The sequence below is a fragment of the Falco peregrinus genome, chromosome 4 (assembly GCF_023634155.1).
Source record: "Falco peregrinus isolate bFalPer1 chromosome 4, bFalPer1.pri, whole genome shotgun sequence".
Lineage (NCBI taxonomy): Eukaryota > Metazoa > Chordata > Aves > Falconiformes > Falconidae > Falco > Falco peregrinus.
In genome coordinates, this window is record NC_073724.1 from 102441583 (window position 1) to 102467306 (window position 25724).

At 42.4% G+C, this 25724-nt stretch overlaps 1 protein-coding gene across 3 annotated transcripts in view; it reads left to right on the forward strand.

Annotated features, from left to right (window-relative positions):
* CRYL1 (crystallin lambda 1) overlaps positions 1-16452 on the forward strand; it is a 62052-nt gene extending 45600 nt beyond the window's left edge. For all 3 annotated transcript variants that reach the window (XM_027789097.2, XM_027789092.2, XM_013300687.3), the window contains 2 exons: positions 10980-11086; positions 14241-16452. In XM_027789097.2, coding sequence (XP_027644898.1) covers positions 10980-11086; positions 14241-14354 — 221 coding nt within the window. In that variant the 3' untranslated portion in view covers positions 14355-16452. The remainder of the gene's footprint in view (positions 1-10979; positions 11087-14240) is intronic.
* The last annotated feature ends 9272 nt before the right edge of the window (positions 16453-25724 follow it).

Consider the following 25724-nt stretch of genomic DNA (forward strand, 5'->3'; position numbering starts at 1 on the left):
TAGGAAAAAATTCTTGACTGAAAGGGTTGTCAAGCGTTGGAACAGGCTGCCCAGGGAAGTGGTGGAATCGCCATCCCTGCAGGCATTTAACAGACATGTAGACATCCTGCTTAGGGACATGGTTGAGTGGTGGACTTGGCAGTGCTAGGTTAACGGTTGGACTTGATGGGCTTAAAGGTCTTTCCAAACTAAATGATTTGATGGTTCTATGACAACCCTCTCTGATGCATTGTACTGTTTTTTATCAGTGGAAGGAAAGGGAGGTAGACATAAGAACCCCCCTCTGTCCTGTTTGTTAGCCTGTCTAGCAGCTTCACCAACTTTACAGCAGCTGCCTTTATTTACAGCCATAAGATCTTAATTACCCACAGTCTTAAACTCTCTGTTAATCATTGTGGAAGGACGGTAGGGATGCAGGAAGCTTGTGAGAGAAGTGTTACTTCTGGGAGATCCTGAAAGATGGAGAAGTCGGTCTTTTTCTTTTTTTTTTTTTTTTTTTTTGTAAGGGTGGTATGCTATTTTTGTTTGGTTTTGAATAAAGATTATTATTCCAATTAGATAAAATTCGAATTCAATCCAATCAAAGATCAGTGTTATTTCTTTCCCTGTGGGATGTGTGCATCAGATCCTGCTGTGAACTTCCTATGTGCTAATGCCAGATTTCCCCCATGTTAGTGCAGTTCTTACATCCTTTCTTCCATGTTCATAAATGGTCCTATCAAAAGCTATTATCCAGGCCACTTTAGATTGCCAGTTAATCCATGTATGAATATTAGGAATTTTGAATATATGGCAGTGAGCCAACAGCCTTGAGCATGAAATAAAATGACAGCATCAAGTCACTAAAAGGAGCAGAAGCAGCAACAGCAGTTTGAGAATTGAATTGCAACAGGCAGGAAGGAGACCATTTTGGGGGGGGGGAAGCATATCTAATTTTCATAATATTGTTGATTGTTAGTTTCAGTAAATAAAATTAATGTTGATTTTGGTTTCAGTAAGTTGTGGTTTTTGAGTCATCTTATGATTTCACATGGCAGCATTACAACAAATGATGTTAAGCCTTTTATAAGGAACATCGATAGACTTCACTAGTTATTTTACCTGTTTACTTATCGTGGGATTATGTTAGCAGAAACAATGTCCCTCTTGTACATGTACCTGGCTATCTATGAATGTACTGAAGATGATCCAGCCTCAGTAAGATTGTATCTCCCGAATCTCATTTCTTGAACTGTCAGCTCCTTTTAAGCCCTTGCAAAAAATAATCTGTAAAACCAGAGGCTAGACTATCATACACTGTGTTTTACATGTTTGCAGCAAAAATTCGTCATATGTATTTCACAACTGGCTGTCTTAGATTAGTTACTTTTATTAGTGGGTTATTTAGTGAGCTGTAATTGAAGTTTAATCCTAATCTAAACTGCTAATATTAGCAGAAGAGTTGGACTGGGGAGGCTGAAGGATTTATTTATTTATTCATTTATTTATTTTTGTCTCCTGGATTTATAAAATCACGATTCCAGGATCGTATTCTACTTGTCACTCACTGTGATATTTGTACAGGTGTCTACAGGAGTTGGGTGGAAGTTGGGGCTGATGTATGGTCCCTACAGTACAAGTGCAAATGTCCGGTAAGCTAGGAATGAGTCTTTGTTCAAAGTCAAAATTGTCTTTTTCTTACTGGAAGTGGGAATGCTTGCTCGTCTTAGAAGCACCTGCCAGATGAAATGCTTTTGGATGATGGGAGCAAACTGGTTGTGCTATATGAAAAGCACAAAGCATGAAAAGGAAAGAGGGGGAGAATCATAAACCATAGTTCAAAAGGAAGGAAATTTTTCTTGTCTGGCTAGGCAAAACAAAGCCAAGCATGGTTTTTAACAATTACTGTAAGCAGGCATGCTGGCTGGTTCAAAAGCAGAGATTATTGTCATTGCTATGGCTGCTGCTTTAACCCAGTTCAGGAGCTTTTGTACCACAAGCTAGTATGCAGAAGGTGTGAGAATCTCTAAGTTAAGGTAGTAAAATCTCAGCAAGCAGAGATTGCCTCCATTTCTCTCCAACTCATGTGTTACGTTTTAGGGTATGTCTCTGCCCATGGCAATGGGATTGGAACTAGATGATCTTTAAGGTCCCTTCCAACCCAAACCATTCTATGATAATAAAATATCTCAATTCAGGAATATTGTAAGAGAGTACTACCAAGATGAAATATCATAGTGGTACATAATGATAAAAAAACTCTTTTTTATGAAACCACCAGTCATTTCATACGTGTTTACACACATTCAATTCATTTCCTAGTAGGCTGAAGACAGCAGTTTATAGTCCTTCCAAAACTGCTTTTTGCCTCTATGCAGCTGCCGGGCTTTTCTATATGAAAAAGCTTGTGTACATTAAGCAAAGGTGTGAATTTTTCAGCATACTGGCTGCTGTGCACCAGTTTTCTTCTGTAGACTCTGAGGTGTAAAGTAGTTCTCTCCACCCTCCTGGCTTGGCACAGGAATTCTTAATGCTTTATTGCACAAGTCATTATAGATGTGTCCTGAAGAACACAACTTGCTGCATCCTTCTTTGCACTGACGAAAGAATGTTTATGGGGAATTACTGATCTAACAAAAGAAGTGGTTCATATTAACTCAGTTTAATTCCTTGATCCAGCTCACAGCAGTCCTGCACAAATATTTCTGCATTGCTGTTGATATGGTAACACAGGGACAGCCAGAGTAAAGCTTTTTTTGGTGCTACCAGTGTCTTAGGATAGCTGAAAGTATTCATGCAACTACAGTCTAAGTGAATTGATATGGGAATTAATGTGGAGTAGCAAGAGTCCTGTAAACTCACACCCTAACTAAGAACATGCATCGGTGTTCAGAAACACCCTTGATGAAGACAGGATTACATTTAGAAAGTTTTTCTTGGAGCTGTAATGTCTAGAAATGTAATCTCTCTATCAGCAAAACAAAGTGGTTGGGGCTTTTTGTTCTCTGAGCATTACCTAACCATGACAGATTCCTCCACGATGTTCCTGAAATATGCTACTTCTTTTCTGTTCTCATCCACACTCATCTTCAGTCTTACTAAGGGCAACTTTTTCTTAGATTTTTACCTGTTAAAATCAACCCCACCCCAATCTTTTCAAATTGTTGATGCTATTACATCAGTGGCTTGACCATTTCGCCTGCTCTTTTTAGTCATTACAGTATCTTATTATGCTGCTCATCAATTTCAAAGTCATCACAGTAATACTCAGTACCTTGAGGCACCTTGTCTTTGGCATGTTCCGTGTCCTTGCCAGTAACGCTTGCTCCTCTCGTTTTCTCTCACAAATGTCTTGGTGCCTTTCTTGTTTTGCCCTGTGTGTAGTGTCCTTGCCAGACTGGTTTACCAAGTTTGCTTGCTTGCATCCTTCAGCCCTCATGCCTGTTGTCTTTCTAATGAAGAGGGAGAAATGAGGCTTAGCATAGAAAAAACTAAGATACTTGAAGATGCTTACATACTGTAATGCACGAACATACTACATTTTATAGTGTAATGTTTTCTTTTTTCCTACTACTCCCATCACCTTAATGTTCATGAACCTCATTTGTGAAGAGGTCTTCTCAGAGCAGTGAAGCATTTTATGTATGCTTCTAAACTAACTACCTGTCCACAGTTCCTTTTCCTTGTCAGTGCCCTGTTCATCTTGATGGTGCAGCTGCAGGCATTTCACATACCTTTGTTTGCACCACACCAGTGCAAATCCTTCAGGTAAGGACCTGCAAACCTGAAGTGTGGTTATGTGAACAAATTCTTGTTCGTTAGCTATTTTGGAAACTGCCTGGGCTTTCATTGAAGCTAAATAAGCAGCAGCTTATTCTTCCTTTGTTGGTGGTATAAGGAGCCTTGTATTTCCTAGATACATAGGGGCAGCTGAAGAGCTGTTATCAATGCCTTTGTCTAGCTTGTGATAACATGTTTCTGTAACTATACTGTACAAGTCAGAAATGCTCGGTGGGTTTGGGAGTTTTAAGGAAGATAGAGCGTATAGTTGTAAACACATGATGAAAGGAAGATTCAGGGAACTTCTGCCTTCCCTGGAGGTGTTCCTGTTCTGTGTTCATGGTTCTCAAGTGCCTGCTGCAACATCTGCCTTCTCCCACAGCCCCTTTCCTCCAACATTAAAGAGGTAAGTGTACAAGGAAGGTGGAGGTTTAGACAGGGGGCCAACAAACCACATAGACAAGAGGAAGCTATAGTCATTCCTGGACTGTGAGTTGATTCCCCTCTGTCCCAGATGCATCTTGCATCATTCGTTTTCTCCAGCTGGAGATAGTGGGGCACAGCAACTGGATGCAAGGAGAGATGTTGATTTTTTTTTTTTTTTTTTAACAGCCCCATTTGCCATCTTATTCCTGTTTATCCAGCTCCCAGGTGCTCCCTGTCTGTCTCACACTGTTTACAGATGCTAATTCTTCCTGCTTATGCTGCTCCCTGGGCAGTATCAACAAGGATTAAAGTTAAAGGGATTCTGTCGTATTTGTTTTCCATCTTGTCCCTAGGCTCTAGTCAGGCGCGCTTCTCATCCATCTTTGCAATAGCCCTGACCTTTGAACCAAAGGATTCCTAAATCTAAAGGCCTGGAGTCAAATATTTGCCAATTTTGGGTTTGCGGTTGAAAAGCAAAGTGATTTTTCTAGCAGTGTTTCCCATTGCTCAAGTGCCTTCTTGAAGCTGGCAGCATAGGGTTGATCTTGATTACTGAAACCAAGTTAAAGATTGCACTTGTCTCCACTGACATTTCACATTGGGTGTGCTGTCTTGAGTTAGTGGTTTTGAAATTATTTTTTTAATCTTCGAATGAGACCATGTGTATATTCTAACTTTTGGTGTATTTCATTCCCTTGAGACTCAAAAGATTTTGCAGTGTCCACCCGCAGCTTGGTATGCAGCATATATGCCTGCATATTGCCTTTCCAGCCACAATGCTGAGATCAACTATACTAATGCTGCTGTTCTTTTCTAGACCAATAACTCGTCTTTGGTTTATCTTTCCCTATTTTGCTGGCTTTGCGTAAGGCTTCTTTTCATTCATGCGCTGCGTGCAGTGAGTGAATTGTATTACGCAGCCTACATTTGGTGCATCTCTGTTGCATTGGTGAGCTACACCCACCTAGAAATTGTTCTGATTCATTCAGGCTGTAGCGGAGCTACCAGTAGGGGCTCGATTTCCAGGGCTAGCTTCTGAGTGAGCTTTGAAGGCCATCTCCAGCTCAAGAGTTCACATTCACCAGGTAAATGGATCAGCCACATCCAAGCATTTAGCTTTCCCAAGATACTAATGTTATCTCTTTAGACTGAGGCTCGTGAAAAAGATTTCTGGTGCACAGTCTTCTCTTCTACCTTCTCCTGACTGTACCAGAACCAAAACTACTCAGATTCATGGTACTATTACACAAGCTTACCAGGTGGTTGAGAGGTTCCCCTTGATTTTTGGAAAAGTACTAAACCCAGACTATTTGGCACTCGTCTGTTGGGGTCTGCAGCAGGTCTGCAGATGAGTTAGTTGAATTTAAAGACTTAGCCTTGTACCTTTAAGACAGCCACAAAAATGTCAAGCATGTAAACAGGATGTGAAAACCCAGAACTTGAACCGCAGCATACGGGCACCTACAGCAAAAGCAAATAGCAAGCAAGAAGATGACAAAGCCTATCAGCATCTGACACATGTACTATCTAAGGTATATAAGCAATATGTAAAAAACAATAAAGTGCTGTTTTGGCCATTTTGTCTGAACCCAGCCATGCTGATACAGTGTTTTGAGTCCATCTTGACTTGTGTCACCACACTCGTCTAGATGTCAGAGATGTGTGTCAGCTGGAAAAGCACCAGAATGACTGGTAGCTGACACAGCCCTGTTTGCCATTCCTTCTCATGCCAGTTACTCATGTGGATTTGCTTGGATTGCCATATTTGACTGAATTGACATTTTTGATTTTGTGAGCGTCCAGCTGGCAACAGCTGCTGTCAGCAGCTGTGAGTTAGCAAAGTGTACCCAAGTTCACGTAGTTCTGCACTCTTCAACCCCAGTCATTTCTGCTTTTACATCTGGGAACTTTCTGTGATGTTGCATAATGTGGAGGCAGACTTTTTGCTCGGACTCCTCACTGTTAGAAGAAAAAAACTCATGTGAGTAAAGTAAAAATCATCATCTTGTGGTTTGTGGATGAATCCCATCCAGAATTGTCTTAGGTTACTGAGATTGCTTATGTGGATAGCATATCCCCTATAGGTTGATCTTGGTTAGCTTCAGGTGTCAAAGTCTGAGCCCAGCTGTTAAGATGCAACAGGCAAGCACTTACGCTAATAACAGGGTATGGTCAGTGAACCCTGATAACCAGTGGTCCCCTCCAGAGTGTTTACGGAGGCGGATGGGCTCTGCTTATTCCCTCAGTGAAGAGATAGAATCATATCGCAGCCTGTTGCACATCCCACACTAATGCTGCTCTTCCTGATTCTCACTTCCTGCCAGCGATGATTTGGAGCCCACTAGGCAATTTGAAGGTTTCGGCTGTGTGTCAATCAAGAAAATTGAGCAAAATACTAGATTTCTGTATAATTAGAGCACCAATATACCTGTATGACCAGCTGTGATCTGTCTTTTTGTGTTGGATGCCAGAACGTGCCAGAGTGTGTTCTAGGAACAGATATGCTCCGTGAGTAGGTAGCACAAGGAAACAGGCTGACTAAATGCTGATTGGCACACTCTTGACACCAAATATTAGGTTCAAGCTACTTAACAAGGCTTCTGTTTTTCTTGGAGCCTCCTTCCTTCTGATACTGGAGAATGCTTCTAGTCCGTTTTTTAAGAGTTGAATATTCTCAAATCTCTCCGTGCTGCTCTCATACAATGGACATGTTCTCCCATTTTGTCCTTTCTGTTGTTCGCCTGATGGCCATCATGCCATCAGGGTCCTGATTTCTTAAAGGAAATTTAATACTTCCTTGAGCATTTGTTCTTTGAAAGTCCTTCTGTCTTTGGTGCAGAAAAAGTGTTCTCTGTACTCTTCCTGACCTCAGAGGTCTTTTGGAAAACCTATGCTTCAGCGATTTCAGGCATGTTGAGCAGGGTAAGTGTTATAGTTCATGATTCATAGTTGCCAGTAGTCAGAGGTTTCCATTCATTCATCCACCTTTCAACCTCAACCATTCAGGGTTAGGCAGGTGTGACTTCTATGGTATTGATATCACACAGTATTGCATTCCAGGGAACTGTCTACAAGCTGTTCAAGAAAGAGGCTGCTTAATGACTCTTGATCTGAGAGGCATTCTTTTGTGTGGTAGTCAGGCCACCCTACTTACGTTTCTTGCATTTCGTGGTTGGAAAGACCATGAGCAGTTCAGGTTCATGCTTCTCAGAGTTGTTGACCACAACTGCTTGTCTTTGTCTTCTGTATCTTTCTCCTCTTTGCTGTGATAATTAACTAGTAAGAAGAGACTTAAGGATGGAGATTCTTCAGTCTTTATGGTTCTCACAAAAGGAAGGTTGTCCAAGCTTTTAGCAGATATCCAGAACTTCCCTTCTCAGGTCTAGGGTGTTCATTGGGATAATAACATTATTACATGTGTCAAGTTACTGTCTGCCGGACAAGTGTTGCTCATTTACTGTTGTGGTGCAGCTTATGGCTTCTTGATTGATGTACAGTGGGAAAGAGTACCATTTCTCAATTATGTTGTAGTTAATAGCACTAAAAAGTCTACTTGATGTATATGTCTGGCTAAATGACCAATTTATCTTTTGGGTGCATTTATCATTCCAGTTCCTTTGTAGTGCCTCAAGAGTAATTTTTTTGAGATTCTTACTGGAGATGATGGAAGTTGGACTTTTCCCTAATTCAGCCAAGATCTACTTGACTGCCACTTTACCCATTATTACCAGTTAGCGGGTTTTCAGGTTCTCTGACTACATGTGTTTTAAGATGTTCACAGCAGGGTCAGCTCTAAGGTCAGACCAAGGGTTTCATCCGGTCTTGAAAACCTGCAGAGATGGAGGCTGTGCAGCTTCTGTGGGCAGCCTGTGCCAGCGCTTGAGTATCCAGTCTGAACCTCTTATTTAAAATCACGCCTGTTGTCTCTTTTCCTCCTACCATGAAACAACAGTAAAGAGCCTGGCTCCATCTGCTCATTGACTTCCCCATGGGGACTGGAGAGCTGCTGTTAGGGCCCCCCCAAAGCCCTCTCTGCTTTCAGGCTGAACAAGCCCAGCTCCTCCTCACAGGGCAAGTGCTGCAGACCCTACATTTTGGTGACCTCTGCTGAAGTTGCTCCAGTTTGCCAATATCTTTCTTGTATTGGGGAATCCCAAACTGAATGCAGTGGTCTGGATGCAGACTAATGAGAGCAGAGTGAAGGGGGTTGATCGCTTCCTTCAGTCTACTGGCTGTGCTGTTAATGCAGCCAAGGGTGGTGGTGTCCTTCTTTGCTGCCAGGGTACACTGTTCATTCACCTTCGGCTTGCTGCCTACCACAACCAGGAGTTCTTGGGTTTCACAAGCCTGTTTTGTTGCAAGGAGCTCTTCCATCTGAGATGCAGGATCTTGCGTTTGTCCTTGTTAAATTTTTTAAGGCTTTTATGTTCACTCCTTCCTCCAGCCTGTCTAAGGGCAGCCCTGCCTTCCAATGTATCAACGATCCATCCCTGTCCACCTCCCATTCCCACCCAATTTGGTGTCATTCACAAACTTTATGAGCAAATGCCCTTAAGCCGTACAGGTCTCAGGATAGATTTCTGCAATAGTCCACTTTTACTGGTCTCCGGGTAGAGTACAACCCATTAACCACTACCTCTGAGCTCTGAGGATCCAATCCAGTTTTTTGTCCATCTAGTTGTCCAGGCATGTAGACCCTAATGTCCTAACTTTGATACAAGAATTTCATGGGACAGTGTCAAATGCCCTTCTAAAGTTGAGGTAAGTGGTACCTACTACTTTTATATTTGCACTAATCAAATGATTTTATCACAGAAGGCAACAAGGTCAGTCAGACATGATTTACACTGTGGTATACCTATTGGTGACAACATGCTGACTGTCACAATCACTTTCTTCTTATTCCTGTGCCCAAGAATTTGTTTCAAGAGGACTTGCTTCTTGATTTTTTTCAAGGACAGAAGTGAGATTGATTGGCCTGTAGTACCCCGGATTGTTCTTTTGATCTTCTCTGAAGATGGGTGCAATATTCGCTTTCATCCATCTGGGGATTTCAAGTGATGACACTGATGCATTGAATGGCATGATTTTTAAAATCTGATAGCAGTCTTGCAAGGGCATGAGCCATTTCTTCTATCCTTGGATACAGTCTCTCTTATCCCATGGTCTCAGGTGGGGCTGAGTTCTTGCAGATAGTCACTGACTAGGTCATCATCTGCTGATAGCTCTTCTCCTCCTTGAACTCTGCCTCTAAGCACAGAGGCATAGGAGACCTTGTCAATGAAGACTGAAGCAAAGAAGTCAATGAGTAACTCCACTTTACCTGATTCTCTTATCGCTAAATCAGCCACCCATTTCAGCAACAAGCCCACGCTTTTTTTATTTGTTCAGCCTTCTATTACTAATGTAACAGTAGAAGTCCTTTGTGTTGCCCATGGCGGTCTTGCAAGTCTCAGCTGGAGCTGAGCTTTGGCTTTCCTGACACCATCCCTACATGCCTAGGCAGTGTCTTTAAATTTCTCCTTCATAGTCTGTCCCTGCTTCTGCCTCCTGTGTGCTGCCTTTTTGCATTGGAGCTCATCCAGCCCAATATCTTGAAACGTTTACTTGTCTTCCTGAGTATCAGGATGGACTGTTGGATCCCTTGGAGGATGCTGTCCTTTACTGGCCTGCCCACTGATGCTGACCCACAGGCTCTCACTCAGTCAGTCACTCATCCCATAGAATAGCTCCATACATCTGAGCTGGTCCTTGGTAGAGATAGCATACCCCCTCCTTATATTTCCTCCTTGTCTTTCCTGAAGCGTGTATCTGTCCATTGCAGCGCTCCTGTTGTGTGAGCCATTCTACCACACCTAAGTTGCTCCAGCGATGTTGTAGCAATGTGACTGCACAAGGAGCTCTTATTTCCCCTGGTTTCCCAGGCTGCATGCATCTGTGCACATACACTAGAGGTGGACTCCTGCCTTTTTTTATACTTCCTTGAGATTTATCTTGTTTCCCTGCACTCTTTTCTTTCCATCCTTATATACCCCTTCCTCACTTAACTACAGGTTGTAGTCTCACTTTTCCAGTGTTCCTTAATGTAAAGCTTTTCTCATGGAACTTTGGAATTCTCATGGAATTTTTGGCAAAAATGCTTTCCCTCCACTTCGTCAGGTGAATCCCATCTCCCCCTAGCAGTGCTCAGCTGTCACAGAAGGTCCTGTGGTCACAGAAGCCAAATCCCTGTTGCTAATCCCAGTTGCAATACAAGGTGTTGATGTGCAAGATCCATCTGTTCCTCCTTAAGCCTTTCTTCTTCACTGGAGGCCACCTGCATCTCCATGACTTTGACCCTTTCCCCCTGAACCACGTTGCTCTTGATACACTCCAGGTCAATAAAAAAAACAATAACAGGAATGCTTCAGCTGATATGACACATACTGAACAGGAGGAGAGGAGGGGTGAGAGCACTCTCTCTGCGGACACTGGCTGGGGATGCTTTCTGGTCTCAAGTAACAAAGCACAAGTGTATCCATGGTTGTGTGTACTACATCCCTCACAGCATTGCCTCCTGATATATAACATTAGTTGCAATGAAGGCATGTCCTAAATAATTTTTCCATGAACCCTAACAGAAATGTGGTGGATAGAATCCATTTTTCCTTGATGACAATTAGGTGTCTTAAGCATAAGAGCACGCTTACTTTCTTTTTGTAATTCTGATTTAAGACAGTGCTTAAGCACAGGCAGCCTTATTGAACTTAAGTAGGAATTTCTGTTGAAATGTAATTTTCCCCTCTTATTTTTAGGTATATCAAATTACTGCGAAAGATACCGTGAAGGTATGAGACTTGTTCTGAACACCTTTGGACCAGTTCCAGAATTTTCAGGTGAAATTGTGCAGAAAATCAATCAGGTAAATAGAGTTGATAAATGCAGCGCCATTCAGAACAAAGAACATTAGCTTTTATTTTAAACATTTTTACCATTTCAGTTTACTGCTAGAGGTATCTGTAGTCTGTGCGGTTTGTGTGAATGTGTATTTCACATTAAAAGATGAGTACAGAAGGCGTGTAAGTCCCTTTTAAAAGCGCTTTGACATACAGCAGGGGAAAGTGATCTAGCAGCTGAGTAACATTATTACTAGACAGAGGAGTCAACTGCTAACAACTATGGGTTATTGACATTAAATCCTCCACACAGTTTCTTACCACTTCTGTCTTGTGTCCTCTACAGCTGCACAGCTGCAAGCTTCCTTTCCTACATGACTTTTCTTCCTGTGTCTTCTTCCTACTCCACCTCCCTGCATAAACCCTGTAGCTTTTTTCCTCCCTTTTCCTCCCTTTTCCTCCCTTTTCCTCCCTTTTCCTCCCTTTTCCTCCCTTTTCCTCCCTTTTCCTCCCTTTTCCTCCCTTTTCCTCCCTTTTCCTCCCTTTTCCTCCCTTTTCCTCCCTTTTCCTCCCTTTTCCTCCCTTTTCCTCCCTTTTCCTCCCTTTTCCTCCCTTTTCCTCCCTTTTCCTCCCTTTTCCTCCCTTTTCCTCCCTTTTCCTCCCTTTTCCTCCCTTTTCCTCCCTTTTCCTCCCTTTTCCTCCCTTTTCCTCCCTTTTCCTCCCTTTTCCTCCCTTTTCCTCCCTTTTCCTCCCTTTTCCTCCCTTTTCCTCCCTTTTCCTCCCTTTTCCTCCCTTTTCCTCCCTTTTCCTCCCTTTTCCTCCCTTTTCCTCCCTTTTCCTCCCTTTTCCTCCCTTTTCCTCCCTTTTCCTCCCTTTTCCTCCCTTTTCCTCCCTTTTCCTCCCTTTTCCTCCCTTTTCCTCCCTTTTCCTCCCTTTTCCTCCCTTTTCCTCCCTTTTCCTCCCTTTTCCTCCCTTTTCCTCCCTTTTCCTCCCTTTTCCTCCCTTTTCCTCCCTTTTCCTCCCTTTTCCTCCCTTTTCCTCCCTTTTCCTCCCTTTTCCTCCCTTTTCCTCCCTTTTCCTCCCTTTTCCTCCCTTTTCCTCCCTTTTCCTCCCTTTTCCTCCCTTTTCCTCCCTTTTCCTCCCTTTTCCTCCCTTTTCCTCCCTTTTCCTCCCTTTCCCTCCCTTTCCCTCCCTTTCCTCCCTTTCCCTCCCTTTCCCTCCCTTTCCCTCCCTTTCCCTCCCTTTCCCTCCCTTTCCCTCCCTTTCCCTCCCTTTCCCTCCCTTTCCCTCCCTTTCCCTCCCTTTCCCTCCCTTTCCCTCCCTTTCCCTCCCTTTCCCTCCCTTTCCCTCCCTTTCCCTCCCTTTCCCTCCCTTTCCCTCCCTTTCCCTCCCTTTCCCTCCCTTTCCCTCCCTTTCCCTCCCTTTCCCTCCCTTTCCCTCCCTTTCCCTCCCTTTCCCTCCCTTTCCCTCCCTTTCCCTCCCTTTCCCTCCCTTTCCCTCCCTTTCCCTCCCTTTCCCTCCCTTTCCCTCCCTTTGTATACTTTACAAACTAGAACTCCAGTCTGTAATGCATGCAAATACATGTTTAAGTTAAGCATGTGAGCAGCCTGGTAAGGTTACTTGCATATTTTAAAAATAAGATGTGTTTAAGTGCTATGCTGAATTGTGACCTAGTTCGTCTATTAACACTTCAAAGCCCACAATTTGTTTATACTCCCTATGTAGGCTATTTTGTATGACCGTAGGAATTAACTGAAGTATTGTAATTTCCTAACTCTGCCTTTTCATAGTTTTTTTACTTTTTTACTTTTTTTTTTTACTCTGCCTTTTTTACTGATTCACTAAAGAACACATGTATGTGTTGCATCATTCCTGATCATCTGTCAGAGATTAATTCCGAATTCGGAGGCAGTCTGTCTGGAAGATAGCATTGTTGTTCCTATTTATGTTAATACAATTTCAACATCAACTATCCTAAAAAGGAAAGAGATTCTTTTACTCTTAAATAACATAGACTACTTATAATAAGAATAAATAATAATTGTGGAGTTATTCACAATCAGAAGCTTTTAATTTATATGAAACGGTTCAGGTTTCTTCAGAGAAAGCTGGATTCCACTTCAGCATCTGGTTCTGTGTCTCTTTATCATCTTCAGTCTTCAATGCCAAAGATGGGCTTGCAAGAATCTCCTCCTAAGAGTAAAACATTAAACGTTTCTTATCTTACTCCTCTGTCCCTCTCCCTGATTTTTTTTATGGAGTGACTGCAGCTTGCCAGTCATTGGTAGCAGGTCCAGGTTTTACCCAGTTTCTCAACACTTGCCTTTTAAACCTAAGACCTCAGGTGATATTTTGGCAAAGATGACCTTGTGAACTCTGCCTGCACTCTGAAAACACCTTTTTTTCTTTGAAAGAAAAGCTGTTTCAATGTACTGTCTGGCCAGAGCTTACTACCTCTTCTCCTTTCAGTGATACATTTAAGTGGCACTCCTAAGACAACTTTGATTATGCACTCAGAAGTACTCTCCCTCCCCCCATTTTGTTTAAATATCATCTTCGCTTGCTGACTTGTTCCAACTTCTACCTTCATGTCCTCAAATAGTACTGTACTTTCTCTCCCCCGTATTCCAATAAACAAAACAATATATATAATTGTAATTCTTGGTTTGTTATGTGTCTTCCCCTGTCATTTTGATTATAACTGGCATGCTAAGACAAAATGTTTTTAATAAACATGGTATCCCTCATTACATTTATTAGGAGTGAGAAGAGAGGTCAGAGCTTTAAACACGTACAGGAATTTGGTTTAGAGCGCATTTTCAGCCATGTAAATGGCCAGGTTGCCTCTTCCTACTTAATAAAAGCTCATTATCAAAGAAACTAGGCAGTGACTCTGTGGGGCAAACTGAGAGAAGAGGCTGATGCTTTCTTGTTTCTGTGGGTGCCTTCATTGCCACGTTCAGGCCAACCTTCTCCAAGCAGAAGCGCTCTTCTCATATGAGGTTAGCTCACTTCCAGTCACCTATGTAAAGAATAAGTTGCCTGTTGCTTATGATTGACTAAGTTACTGTTTGTGTGGATGGTTTCTTGGTCTGACACAGGGAAAGCAGGAAAACAATGCTGGTGAGAACCTTTTTACTCAGAACATGAGAGTTAATCATCTTAAATTTTCTGTTCCAGGCAATGTCTGAAAAAATTCCAGTTGTTCCTAAAGGCTTGGATGCCAGGAGAAAATGGAGAGATGACTGTCTCACTGGTCTTGCCAAACTGAAAAAACAAATGATATCTGACTGAGGTGCACTTTGTCTAACAGGAGAGACCATATGAAGAGCAAATCTTTATAAAAAATGGAAATTTTTGGTCATGCAGAACATGAGACTGAATGTGCAAACAATGATATGCACAGATGTAGAGACCAATGAAACATTTGGTCCAAATTTGTCGTGACGTAATTCACGAATAACTGGAAACAGTTACTAAAAAGTTGAGTTAAAATTTATCAAATTACTATATATATATGCATTAGATGTGTAAGCCTTAAGTAGCTTTAGCAATATTGTGCAGTGCTGGAACACAATCATGTTTTAAATAATGCATTTTTCAGCTTGCTTAGGAATTCAGCGCTTGAACAATATTTGCTTATTCAGGGATCTGAAATGGGCAGGCATCAGCTGTTTGTCAATGGAGAAAATAAGCCCTCACCCGCCAATCACTGCAGCAGCAAGGTTAGCTTGGAAAGCACTGACGGTAGATAGGAGCAGGTTGTGTTGAGCAAAGAGTAGATTCGCTGGCTAGTGAGCTGAGACCTCACGGCAGTAAGGGTCACTTCAGCTTACATTTGTTCCACAACGTAGGGGAAAGAATTACTCCTTTCCCTCCCTTTGGCACTTCTGTACCTGTATGATGATTTAAGTGTGAGTAAATAGAGCGGAATTCCCTCCTCATCCCCTGCTTCTGGTTCTCTAAGACTTACCAAAGGGCTACTTAGTCTTTAAGAACCATGCACTTGATTACCCCATGGCTTTGCCCCAGCTTGTCAGATGTTTGGTGCTGGCCTTTGGCACTGCTGTGTAAATATGTGCCCCATTTTAAGACTTGCTTATGAGAAATAAGAGATTTTGATTTGGGACACAGTATGGTGTAGTGGATCGGTCTGGGCTTTCTCCCAAGCTATTCCGTGACCATCTGAGTGATCCTGGGAAGCCAGTTCATCTCTCTGTTGCCGTGTCTATTTTGTACATTATCTGAAGCAGAGACTGCTTTAGAACTCAGCTGTAGTGAATGTAACAGCTGCAACTGAAGGGACTCCAGGTATCTGCTGCTTTGCTCCCCTAAGGAGCAAGTGATACAAAAAGCCTCTTTTCGAGCGGGAAAGATACAGTGGCTTACATGTAGCATTTATACTTTACTGCCGCCCTTCCTACAGGAGACAACATCTCCTCCATGGATAAGGATGCAGCGTACACCTGGAAGTGCTGCAGTGGCATGTGTTGGTCCACAGCAGACAAAGTGTTATTATGAAAGTACATACCCTGTAATATAGCTGAACTTTGATCTTAGCTGGAGCCTTGGGGCATTATTGTTATGCAGGCAGTAAGCGTAACTTGAAACAGCGCATTGCATGCAGCCTGCTTGAGCTTCATTTCTGAATTTGTGCTAACTGGTCATGTAACTGAAGTTACAGCACAGATGCAGAAATTTTAAGCTGTCACTTTGCTAATGTTCTTGTGTTTTGCAGAGCATGCAGCATACAAACAGGTTGCTGAAACTTAATTAGTTACCATTTTGAGCTGAGCAGCAGAAATATCTGCCTGAACATACCAATACCACTTGTTTCTGCTGAAGTCACAGTAGAAGAGACCTGAGGTAAATTGTATCACTTGATGCAAGTGGTGGGCCAAGAACACATCTCTGAATGTGAAACATAGGACGGGTGGCATAATGCAGAGGTTGTCCTGTGCTGCTTTATAATCAGTGGAGAGAAAGGAGAAATTGTAAGATCAATCTATTTTATCCCAATATAGACTTAAAATTGACAAGTTTCTTCTATTGCTTTTTATTGCCACAGCGACTCACTCAGCCTGCATTTAGACATCTGAAGCTGGGGAGGTCAGTCCTCACTCCTGATGGCTTAAGTAATAGTAAATTAATTATCGGGCTGATTTCCTCATTTTATGTATGTTTTTGTATTTCAGACAAGGCCATAGAAGGTTCCAGTTGCTTTCAAGATGAGACCTGTTTTTCTATGAGCATATGACACTGTCATAACTAATTAGCTTGCATTGCTTCTGTTTATTATGAAATATTTTAAACCTTGATCATGTCATCATATATTTGCCTCTGTCTTTAGTGTTTGCTTATGAATAAAGTATTTTAATGAGGAAAATATTAACTTCTGTGCTGCAGTGTGATACTGTGTAGTGGTAGCACTACATAATGTGTCTTTAGAAGCCAGTGCCTTGGTATAATAATTTCTGGAAGTCAGTGGGAGTAAATAGACAGGAAATGATGTATACTCTCATATAGTCCATGTGTTAGGGACCAGCTGCTGCAGATGTGGGGCCCTGACGTGAGGGAATGGCTTTCTGTGGGGGGAGAAGCACTCTGGGGAGTGCCAGAGCACTTCTGTGCAGTGGGCAGCTCGTCTGCAGGGTCTGGCATACAGCAAAACTCGCCTTGAAGCATCAGTTCCCACCCAGTTTCACAGTTACAAGTTGGGGGAAATGTTTGACAAAATTGTATTTTAGCTGACATTTGCTTAGGATTTGAAGCACACAGAACTAGTAGTTGGTAAATGCAACAAAAACTGGAAAGCATTAGGAAAAGGTAGCTAAAGGAATGAGATGAGCTGTCCTTATCCCAGGGACGTGTACCCTTTACCTGTACCCCCCTGTACAATTAATCCCCCTTTACTCATCAGTTGTTAGACTGTGCCTGAATCCTGTGCCCAGCTTGGCGCTCCCAGTACAAAAAAGACATTGGACAAATGGTAGGGGAGGCCCCCGAGATTTTGGGGCTGGAGCACTGGTCTGGTGAGCAGAGGCTGGTAAAGCTGGGCTTGTCCAGCCTGGAGCAGAGACAGCTTCAGGGGGACCTACCAGCTGCCCCCAGTGCCTGTGGGCACGTCATGGAGGAGACAGAGCTGTGCCCTCTAAATTGGGGCTGGGTGTGAAGATGGAGACAATGGATATAAGTTGAAACACAAGAGTTTCATTCTGGATGTAAGGAGACCTGTTTTCCCCCATGAGGTTAGTCAGGCAGAGGCCCAGGTTGTCCACAGAGATGGTGCAGTCTCCGTCCTTGGAGGTTTTTGAGTCCTGGCCAGATGAAGCCCTGAGTGGTCTGGTCTGACCTGTGAGCAAGAGGTTCCACCAGAGACCTCCTGTGCTCCCTCCCGGCCTGCATTAGCCTGATTCCAAGTTTGTTTTATTTTGCTCTATTTTGTATCATCAGAAATGTTGCTCTGGCTTAATTAACTCCAAAGAATGTATATAGATTAGTTCAAATTGTCACATCCATTGAGAGGACTTTTTAACCTAAATCATAAATGAAATTTAGGATAGTGTGAATGGGTGCAAATAAATCTGCATTCAGGTTTTCCATGCGTTTTCCTGGACAGATTATTGTAATATCATTAAATTGTCACAACTTTTTGCATATTAAGAATTCCTTACAGAAAAGTCTGAGCCATCAAAAATCCCATGTTGCTGGTCCCCAGGGGCCACCCCTCTTGGTGATGGATAAACGCTGCATTCACCTGGTGCAGCATCTCCACTGCTCGGGGCTGCTGGCAGGAGCAGGGTTTGCCAGGAGGGGAGGGTTCCTCTCTCTCTCTCACTCCCTTTTCACTGTTTTCCTTTACTTCTCCCTCTTGGTTCTCAGCTTCTCATAGTAGTCCATCACTAACTTCTTCCAGGATGTCTAGCTGACAATGTAGACAGAACTGCTAATAGGTTTGCTAATTGGACAGTGAAGAATCCCTTCCAGGCAGCAACTTGTCAGAGCTGAACTGCTTGTAAGATACAAATCCCAATTCTGTTGAATTAATTGGTTTAAATATTTTCTTCAAATTTCTGATAATCCTTTTATCCCATTATGTTTTTTCCTCAAGTGCAATAGACTTCTTGTGATAGACTGTACCTGGTATTTTACAAGGACTCTTTTGAAATCAACACCAGCAGTCATACGGAGTTGCAGAAATACCGCAGATATGGTCAAATATTTGTTTTGTTTGATTGTAAGCAGACGAAGCAATAGTTGCTTGAATATTCAAGCAACTGTTTTATGGTAAACTATGAGATATTTTGGCATAATTGATCTTTTTTCTTTTTAACACAACTGTGTGTTTTAAAATCCTGTATTATTTTTAATCAGGTTGCACCTATAGAATTTTCTAAATCTGTCTTTGTTGCACTGTGGTTTTCTTTGTTTTACCAATTTGATATTTACTGTTTTCCTTATTATGTGTACTTTACTATTAGTTACTGCTGCTTATTGGAAGCGGAGTCCAATGTGTTCATACCAAAGCCTTTGATTTAATGCTAGTGGAAATTAAGCCACCTATTAGGTGCAGGATAAGGAAGAAAGGGCAGATGCAGGGAAATACTCACTGCTTCACTGAGGGAAGTCCAGCATCTGTTTCCTAAATCTCTGAGTGTAATGGAAGTAGTTTGCAGCTTGCAAAGCAACCGTGTGAATTTGCTTTCCCTATTCTGTAGTTATTCTTCTGTTCAGTCGTGATAATAGTTAGAAAGTTAAAATATATTTGATGATTGCCATATTATTTAATTGGACTGGTATTAAAAAGTTGTGTTATCCTATCTATACCATCTTCTGGGCAAAAAATTATCTGTGCTTCATTTCGGAAGCAGGATAGTGCTTCTGGTGCTTGTTACAAAAACTGAAAAAATCATTTTGAGACAAAGTGATGCCATTATTAGTCTCAGTTTCTCAAAAGAAAGGTGAGATATGCTTCCAGTGCCTATATAGTTCCGTGTCAGGATTGTATTGCCATAGTATGGAGTTACAAAAGGTCTTTGACCACGTGTAACTGTGGTACCCTTGCAGAGACGGGAGCCCTCCATGAGAAGGGGGCTTTAGAACGTTATTCAGAGATCAGTGGTGCTGCAGCTTAGCGCATACTGCTTAGAGAGAGTTATCCATTGACTGGTATTTCTTACAGTTCATTTTTCGGGTAGAACTTTCTTCTCTGGTCTGAGTTTTTTCTTTTGTTGTACAACTTCAATTTGGAAGAGTCATTTGACCATCCAAAGCAAGCTAATATTTGTATATAAATAATGGTAAATACAAATTTTTATAACAAAGAATAGCAGAGAGACAGGACTTAAATCTGGTGTATTCATTTGAATGTGTACATTTAATCATACAAAAGCAATATTCAAATGACAAGATTTAGCTGCGTATCTTAATATTCACAAAGATGTAGATGCTACTTACAACACGTGCTAGGAACATAACCACTAGCAAAGGTTGATTCCTCACCACTATGTCCGTACAGAGCTATCCATTGGGAAGAGTGGGTATCTGCATCCTCCGCTGCTGCGTGTGATGCCATAGGGCACAGAGCCATGGCTGCGCAGACCTCTCGCTTCTTTTATAATCGCAAGGTCAGAAAAGTAACTAGCAATTTAAATAGCGAATGCCATTGTATCAGTAGTTTAGTAAGAATTGGGGAAAAAAGGTGCTTGAGTGCCCTTTTGAGGCAAAACAGGGCAACCTTGAACGTTTGACCCCCCTGAATTTGCTCTGAAGCTCCCGTTTGCACATACTGATAGGTGGTTGTGAAACGCTTGGAGGATGGTTTCAGCTGGCTCCAGCTGCAAGCCAGCTACCAGCGAAGCCATGGACAAATGCAGCTGGACTAGCATTTTTTTGTGTACAGCTCATCAAAAATTGGTCCAGTGTCCTCCTGGCTGTGAGGAAAAGCCTGCACTGCTCCTGTGGGAGCTGAGTTAATTTTGAGGAGAGCTGTTGGTAAGGCACTGTTTCCACAAAATTGGACTTTTGAAATACATCCAACCGCTTTGTTTTCTAGTTTGCTAGAAAACACCGTGACTTACTTTCTTAATGTATATTCGGAGTAATGCTCCATGGGGTTCCACATCCTTCAGCATTTCCCCTTCTGTCTCTGACAATTTTGGTTCCTTCAGTGAGGATGGATTGCCCTTCACCAAACACTGAAATGGAGGGACAGTTGGAATCAAATGGCACTTAGCATGCATGAGATTTCTTCTTGGAACCTGAGTGTGAAACGGAGATTTTAATGTGGGGCTTTGTAGACTTCTTCGAGACGCTTAGTTTTCAGACCTGTGTTTGTGAGAATCAGGGATGTATAAGATGTGGAATCATCCAGAAACTTGTTTTCCTGTATCTATGAGTAAAATGTAGTCTCACATGGAAGAGTCAAGAGCCCATACTTGCATGTGGGTATAGGAGAGCTTTGTGCAGAAGCTGAACTTACTTTTTAAAAAGATTCTGTAAAATAGAGCTGAAATTTGCCCTAAAATGGATGTTTGATTTGTTTAGCTTAAGCCTAGATGATGACTACTATTACAGTATTAACGTACTGCCCAAGGCCTCCATAAGGGTCCAACACCTCCGTGTCAGCACAACAAACAGAGATGTTTTCCAAAAAAAACCATTAAAAAGCCTCTGTAATTTAAAACATTGTGAAAACCTTCCTTTGCATTTGTGATGTGTTTAAACTTTAACATCAGGTCTTGCACTAATTTTGCCCAATATCATAACATTACATACCTTCCATATGGAGCCATGGTTGCTTGTTCTTGGTCTGCTTAAACAGATAATACTCCTAAGGAATACAATGGAGGCATTTTTTGCAGCCCTGGGAGAAAGTGATGAGGCTGAAAAATCCTCGCTGTCACTCTAAAACTATTAAAGAAATGAGGTGGTCGTTTAGCCAGGAGTTCCCAGGAACTGCCTTGATGCAACTGGTTCTTCTGAAAGAGAAATCTTTATTTTTGTGGGAGCTTTTTTCCCCCCTTCTCTTGCCCAATAACAACTTATGTATAAATTAAAACTGGCACTACCAGTGGAAATGGTTTACCATTGCCTTGTGCTTCACTCCAGCAGCTGCCTCAGTAACACCTTGGGAATTTCCATGCAGCACTGACAAGTTCACAACGTGCGCATTGCTCCTGCATGCACCAGCAACAGCACTTGTATAGCAAATCTACCGGTCAGCTTTACTCCCAGATGTGTTGCTGTGGAGCCTGTATTTTCTTTTTAGGCTCTACTTAAAAAAGTTAATAGTTAATCTGTCTATTGAGTTCTTAGTAGTAATATAGAAAGTATTTCCGTGCAGTTAAAAACAAATTACTGGAATTACCCGCTATAACACAAGGGCGGCAGACCAAGAAGTGCGGAGCTTTCCACATTCCAGAGCACCTTAGGACCACAAAAACAGATTTTCTGGTATTACTCAGCAACAACATTTCAAACCCATGCAGTAATGGAAAGATGTAATTGTGCCATTTCAAACTTACGGAATAGTGGGAATAGCGAATTGCATAACCAGGCAATTGAAATAAATGGGCTGTGCCCGTGCCTGATCTGTATCGTATAAAAGCTTGTGGAGTAGAATGAAGTCGCATTGTGCCATTCTGTAAACCTGAAACTTTTCTTGCATTTGCTTTTGGTTTTCCTTTTTTAGGAAGAAAAGTTAATTACAAACATCATCTGCCCCCTATCAAAGTCTGTATCATTGCATAGTAAAGGGTGATTAGAGAAGTCTGATCTATTTTTAAAGTCTGACTGTGGCTTCAATTGCTGAAAGAGACAACATCATACTTCTCTAGTCTGTCATTTACAAAACACAAGCTATTGAAGCTAAGGATATGACAGCAGAGAAAAATACAAATTTTGTAACAAGGTGCAGGTATTACATTGTGACAAATAAAAATACATTTCATTAAGTAATAAACTGAGTTTATGTTTTAATCTAATCTTAGTGTCTGAATAGTTTATTATAAGGAAAACCATTAGATAGGGATTAATGCAGTCATATTTAATCATCAGTAAAAGTGAGGCACGTGTTTGTGGCCAGTACACTGTGTGGACAGTGCTTACCGTGTCTGCATATAGCTTTTGGTTTCAAACCTCCTCTTAAAAAAATTACAGTCCAGACTCCTCTGTAGAGTGCTACCTCGGGAAAGTGCTGCTCTACCGTCTCATTGCATTTACTGCCATAAAACCTGCTGTGACAACTGCCCGGACAGTTGTCACTGACTGTAGCCTCAAGTAATTACTGCCACATCCACCCTGTTGGCGGTCCTGTCTGCATGCACATGCAGAGCAAAGGAAAGTGTGATTTTCAGCTGCCGTCTCTCCTGTAACCTGCCGAGTTTCTTGAATGTCAACAGGAGAACTTCCCTCTGACACCCAGCTCCTGGCCGTCCTAGTGCAGGTCAGTAAATAGGCAGCGTGGGTAGCCTTGCCCACAGTCCTGGGTTTTGTTCCATGTCTTAGGCCAGATCGGTATCCTGCCTGGCTTGCTGCCCTGTTTCTGTAGCAAAGGAGTTTTGGTTGTAAGGGTTAAATAGGCCAGTTAGCCCTGCTCATGGGAAGCCCGGCCACAGCCTGTTGCATAGCTAGAAATGGATGTTAACAGTTCCTCCTCATTCACCTGTCTTCCAGGCTAACAAGCTTGGCCTATTCACCTGTAAAATTATTTTTTTTGCTTCCAAGATAATTTATCTGCAAAAGCTGAGCGAGGTCCATCTGCCCTAGCGCTGTGCTGGGCCAGGCTCTCTGTTCCATGATCCCTGCAGCTGCTTTTCTCATTTTCCCTAATGCAGGTTACTGCCAGCTGCCACCATCTGATGGCATTACTTCAGTGTGAGGAAAGCTTGAGAACTTGCCCCATGAGACAAATACTCAGCAGCAGCGTGTGGCTCTTTTGCCAAGATGTCTGTAGTTGTAGGACCTTCTTCAGCTGGTCATATCAAAGGCTCAGAAACCTATATTAAAAGACAGAGGTGATCATCACTGGATGTTAGATCCTACAAGAAGGGCTTGAATATGACCATGGTCATGAATTATGAGTAATATGGCACAAACAACAGAGGTAATTTGGAAGCTGCCTAATTAAGGCAGTGCTGAGAGACTCCTGGAATTATACATGATCACCTTGTTTATAGTAGGAAAGCACAAAGACCAGAACTGAATAAAGCTCAGCTGCCATAGGAAGGCTGGTTTGCTTCGCATGAAGTCCATAGCTGTCTCCTACTTTTGGTAACGGTGAGAGTATTTTCAGTGGTGGTACTGGAACTGTGTTACTGTGGTTGCTTCTCGTAACTCTTCCTTTTTGGGTACTTTTTCACAAGAAGTCTCTGTGAGGGAGGCAGGACCTTGTATTTTCCAGCCCTGTTTAAATACATGATTCTTTGTGTGATTTCCAAGCTTATGTAGCCATATGGTTATATATTGCACTTTGTTAGCTTTATTCTTTTTCCTTATTTTTACACCTTCCTTTGAATTGTCCATTTGCCATTTGCCATCCACCTCTGTTTCCATATTAGTCTCTTTTGATGAGCCTTTTCTTTATTATTGATGTTTCTCAGCTGCTTGAGGAGATCATCTTCCATTTCAAAGCTACACATGGGGATTAATTGCTACCAACCTCGCACTCCAGCTTCGAGATGCAAATTGAGTTTGTGGCAACTACTGTTACTTTGCTCAGCAGATGGGTTCCAAACACCAGTCTCTGGTCACCTGGACCCTGCTTGATCATGGCTGATGTCTCAAGGGCCTGTTGCAGCCATTCCCCAGCGGAACACTGCGGTTCCCCAGGCACAGCCCAGCTGCCCATTGGCAGTAACTCCTCTGACTCACCTTCCTCCTGGGAGAGCGCCGTGTGCTGCTGGCAGTGGAGAGCCAAACGCAGCCTTTTCCTAATCCTCCCTGTTGACAGTGATGTTTGGCTTCTCCGATTTAATCTCGTATGCTCCAAGCTGCTCCCCGTTTTATGGCTGACTCAGTATTTATCTGTTGACTCGGTGCCTGCTGAGATCATTGGTGATCAACTGCTCTGTGAGCCTTAGAACAAAGTTATTGGCAGAAGGCCTTTTTATACCACAGGGGTTTTATATTTGGACCTACAAGTCACAGGGTGGTAGAAGTAGGACCTTGGTGGTGAGCATGGTCCCTGTAATGGGAGACATTATGTCCCTTTTTTAGGCTTCCAGGCCAGCTCCTCCACGCCCCAGCCCCTGTTGTTTGCCGTTTCCACTCTTTATGTCCTTCCTGAGCAGCAGAGACCCCCACCACAGGCATGTTTTCTGTGGTACATCTTAACGATTTCCCCTGGAGACAAGTATTTTTAGAAAATCTGCAACACCTGTTCCGCTTCTGTATTCCTTTTGTGGGGAAATTATAAAATACTTAAAACATGCTTCTAGTTTTGCAAGTCTTTTTCTTGGTCTGGATATAGAACCAGCTACAGTCGCACAAGCTCCATCCTTGGTTAAAGTCCCCAGCTTGCATACCTGAGAAAACCACAGTAGCTGGGTGGAGAAAGTACAGTCTCCACAACTAAATTGCAAGCTGATTTAATTAGGACAGATTTATTAGGGAGACTTTTATGACAGTTTTCACCTTTGGCAATAATCTAATAGGCAGCACAGCAGAGAGCATGGGGCTGCATAAAGCCCCGAGCACAGCCTGGGATGGAGGGAGGCTGCAGTGGGTCATCCTCAGGTCCATGTCAGCATCTCTCTTCCCGGCCCAGGAAGATGGGCAATGGTCCTGGCCCACTTCTGCTGTTTCTTTCCAGCATTTGTTCATATACAGTGTGCTTTCCCCTAGCAGCCTTTTTTTTTTTTTGCATTAGTGGCCTTATACAGTTCCTGCTGTATACAAAGATGTACCCCATCTTTTTTTTTTTTTTTAATTGATGCCTGTTTGGGGGGTCCTTTACAGTCTCCTTAGTTTTTCAGCTGCCCACTCACTGCTCAACTGTACCTTTGCATTCCTGTTTTTCCCCTTGGTGCAGCTCTCAGTGGAAGCTGGCAGCTGTCTGGGTCATCTGCTCTCCCAGAGGATGCAAGTTGGAGATGGCAGAGAGAACTGCTGCAAGGGCTACACGGGGGCCTGATCTGAGGGTGACACCTCAGCAGAAGCTGTTAGTTAAGTCATGGTCTCAGCCCTGAGCATGGCAAGTTATAAAAGCCTGACTGGGAACTGAACCCCTGTTGCCCTAAGACAGCAATAAACTAAGTATATTTATCACCTGCTGCTCATACTTCCACATCTTCTCCTTCTAAAGCCCATGATGTTGGCTGTTATTTTAACTGTCTGCTTGGTCATGAGCTTTGTTCCTTTTTGTGGACGTGGAGACCATCTTCACATACTTATCTACACTCTTGGGTTCAATGCTTATGAAATAGATTAAAAATTTATTTTTCAAGCTTTTACAAGATTGTACGAAGTTCATCCTAGATGAAAATAGAAGCATCAAAGAGAGTTTGATCCACAGCTTGAATTCAAAACCAACTTCCTAAGTGTAAATTAAGCAACCAAACAAGCTATTTAGAGTGGTTGCAAAGGTCTTTGAGTTCTTTTAGCGAAGGTTAGATACACATCTCTTGGAGATGATGCAGATAATAGTACAAATCAGAAACCCTT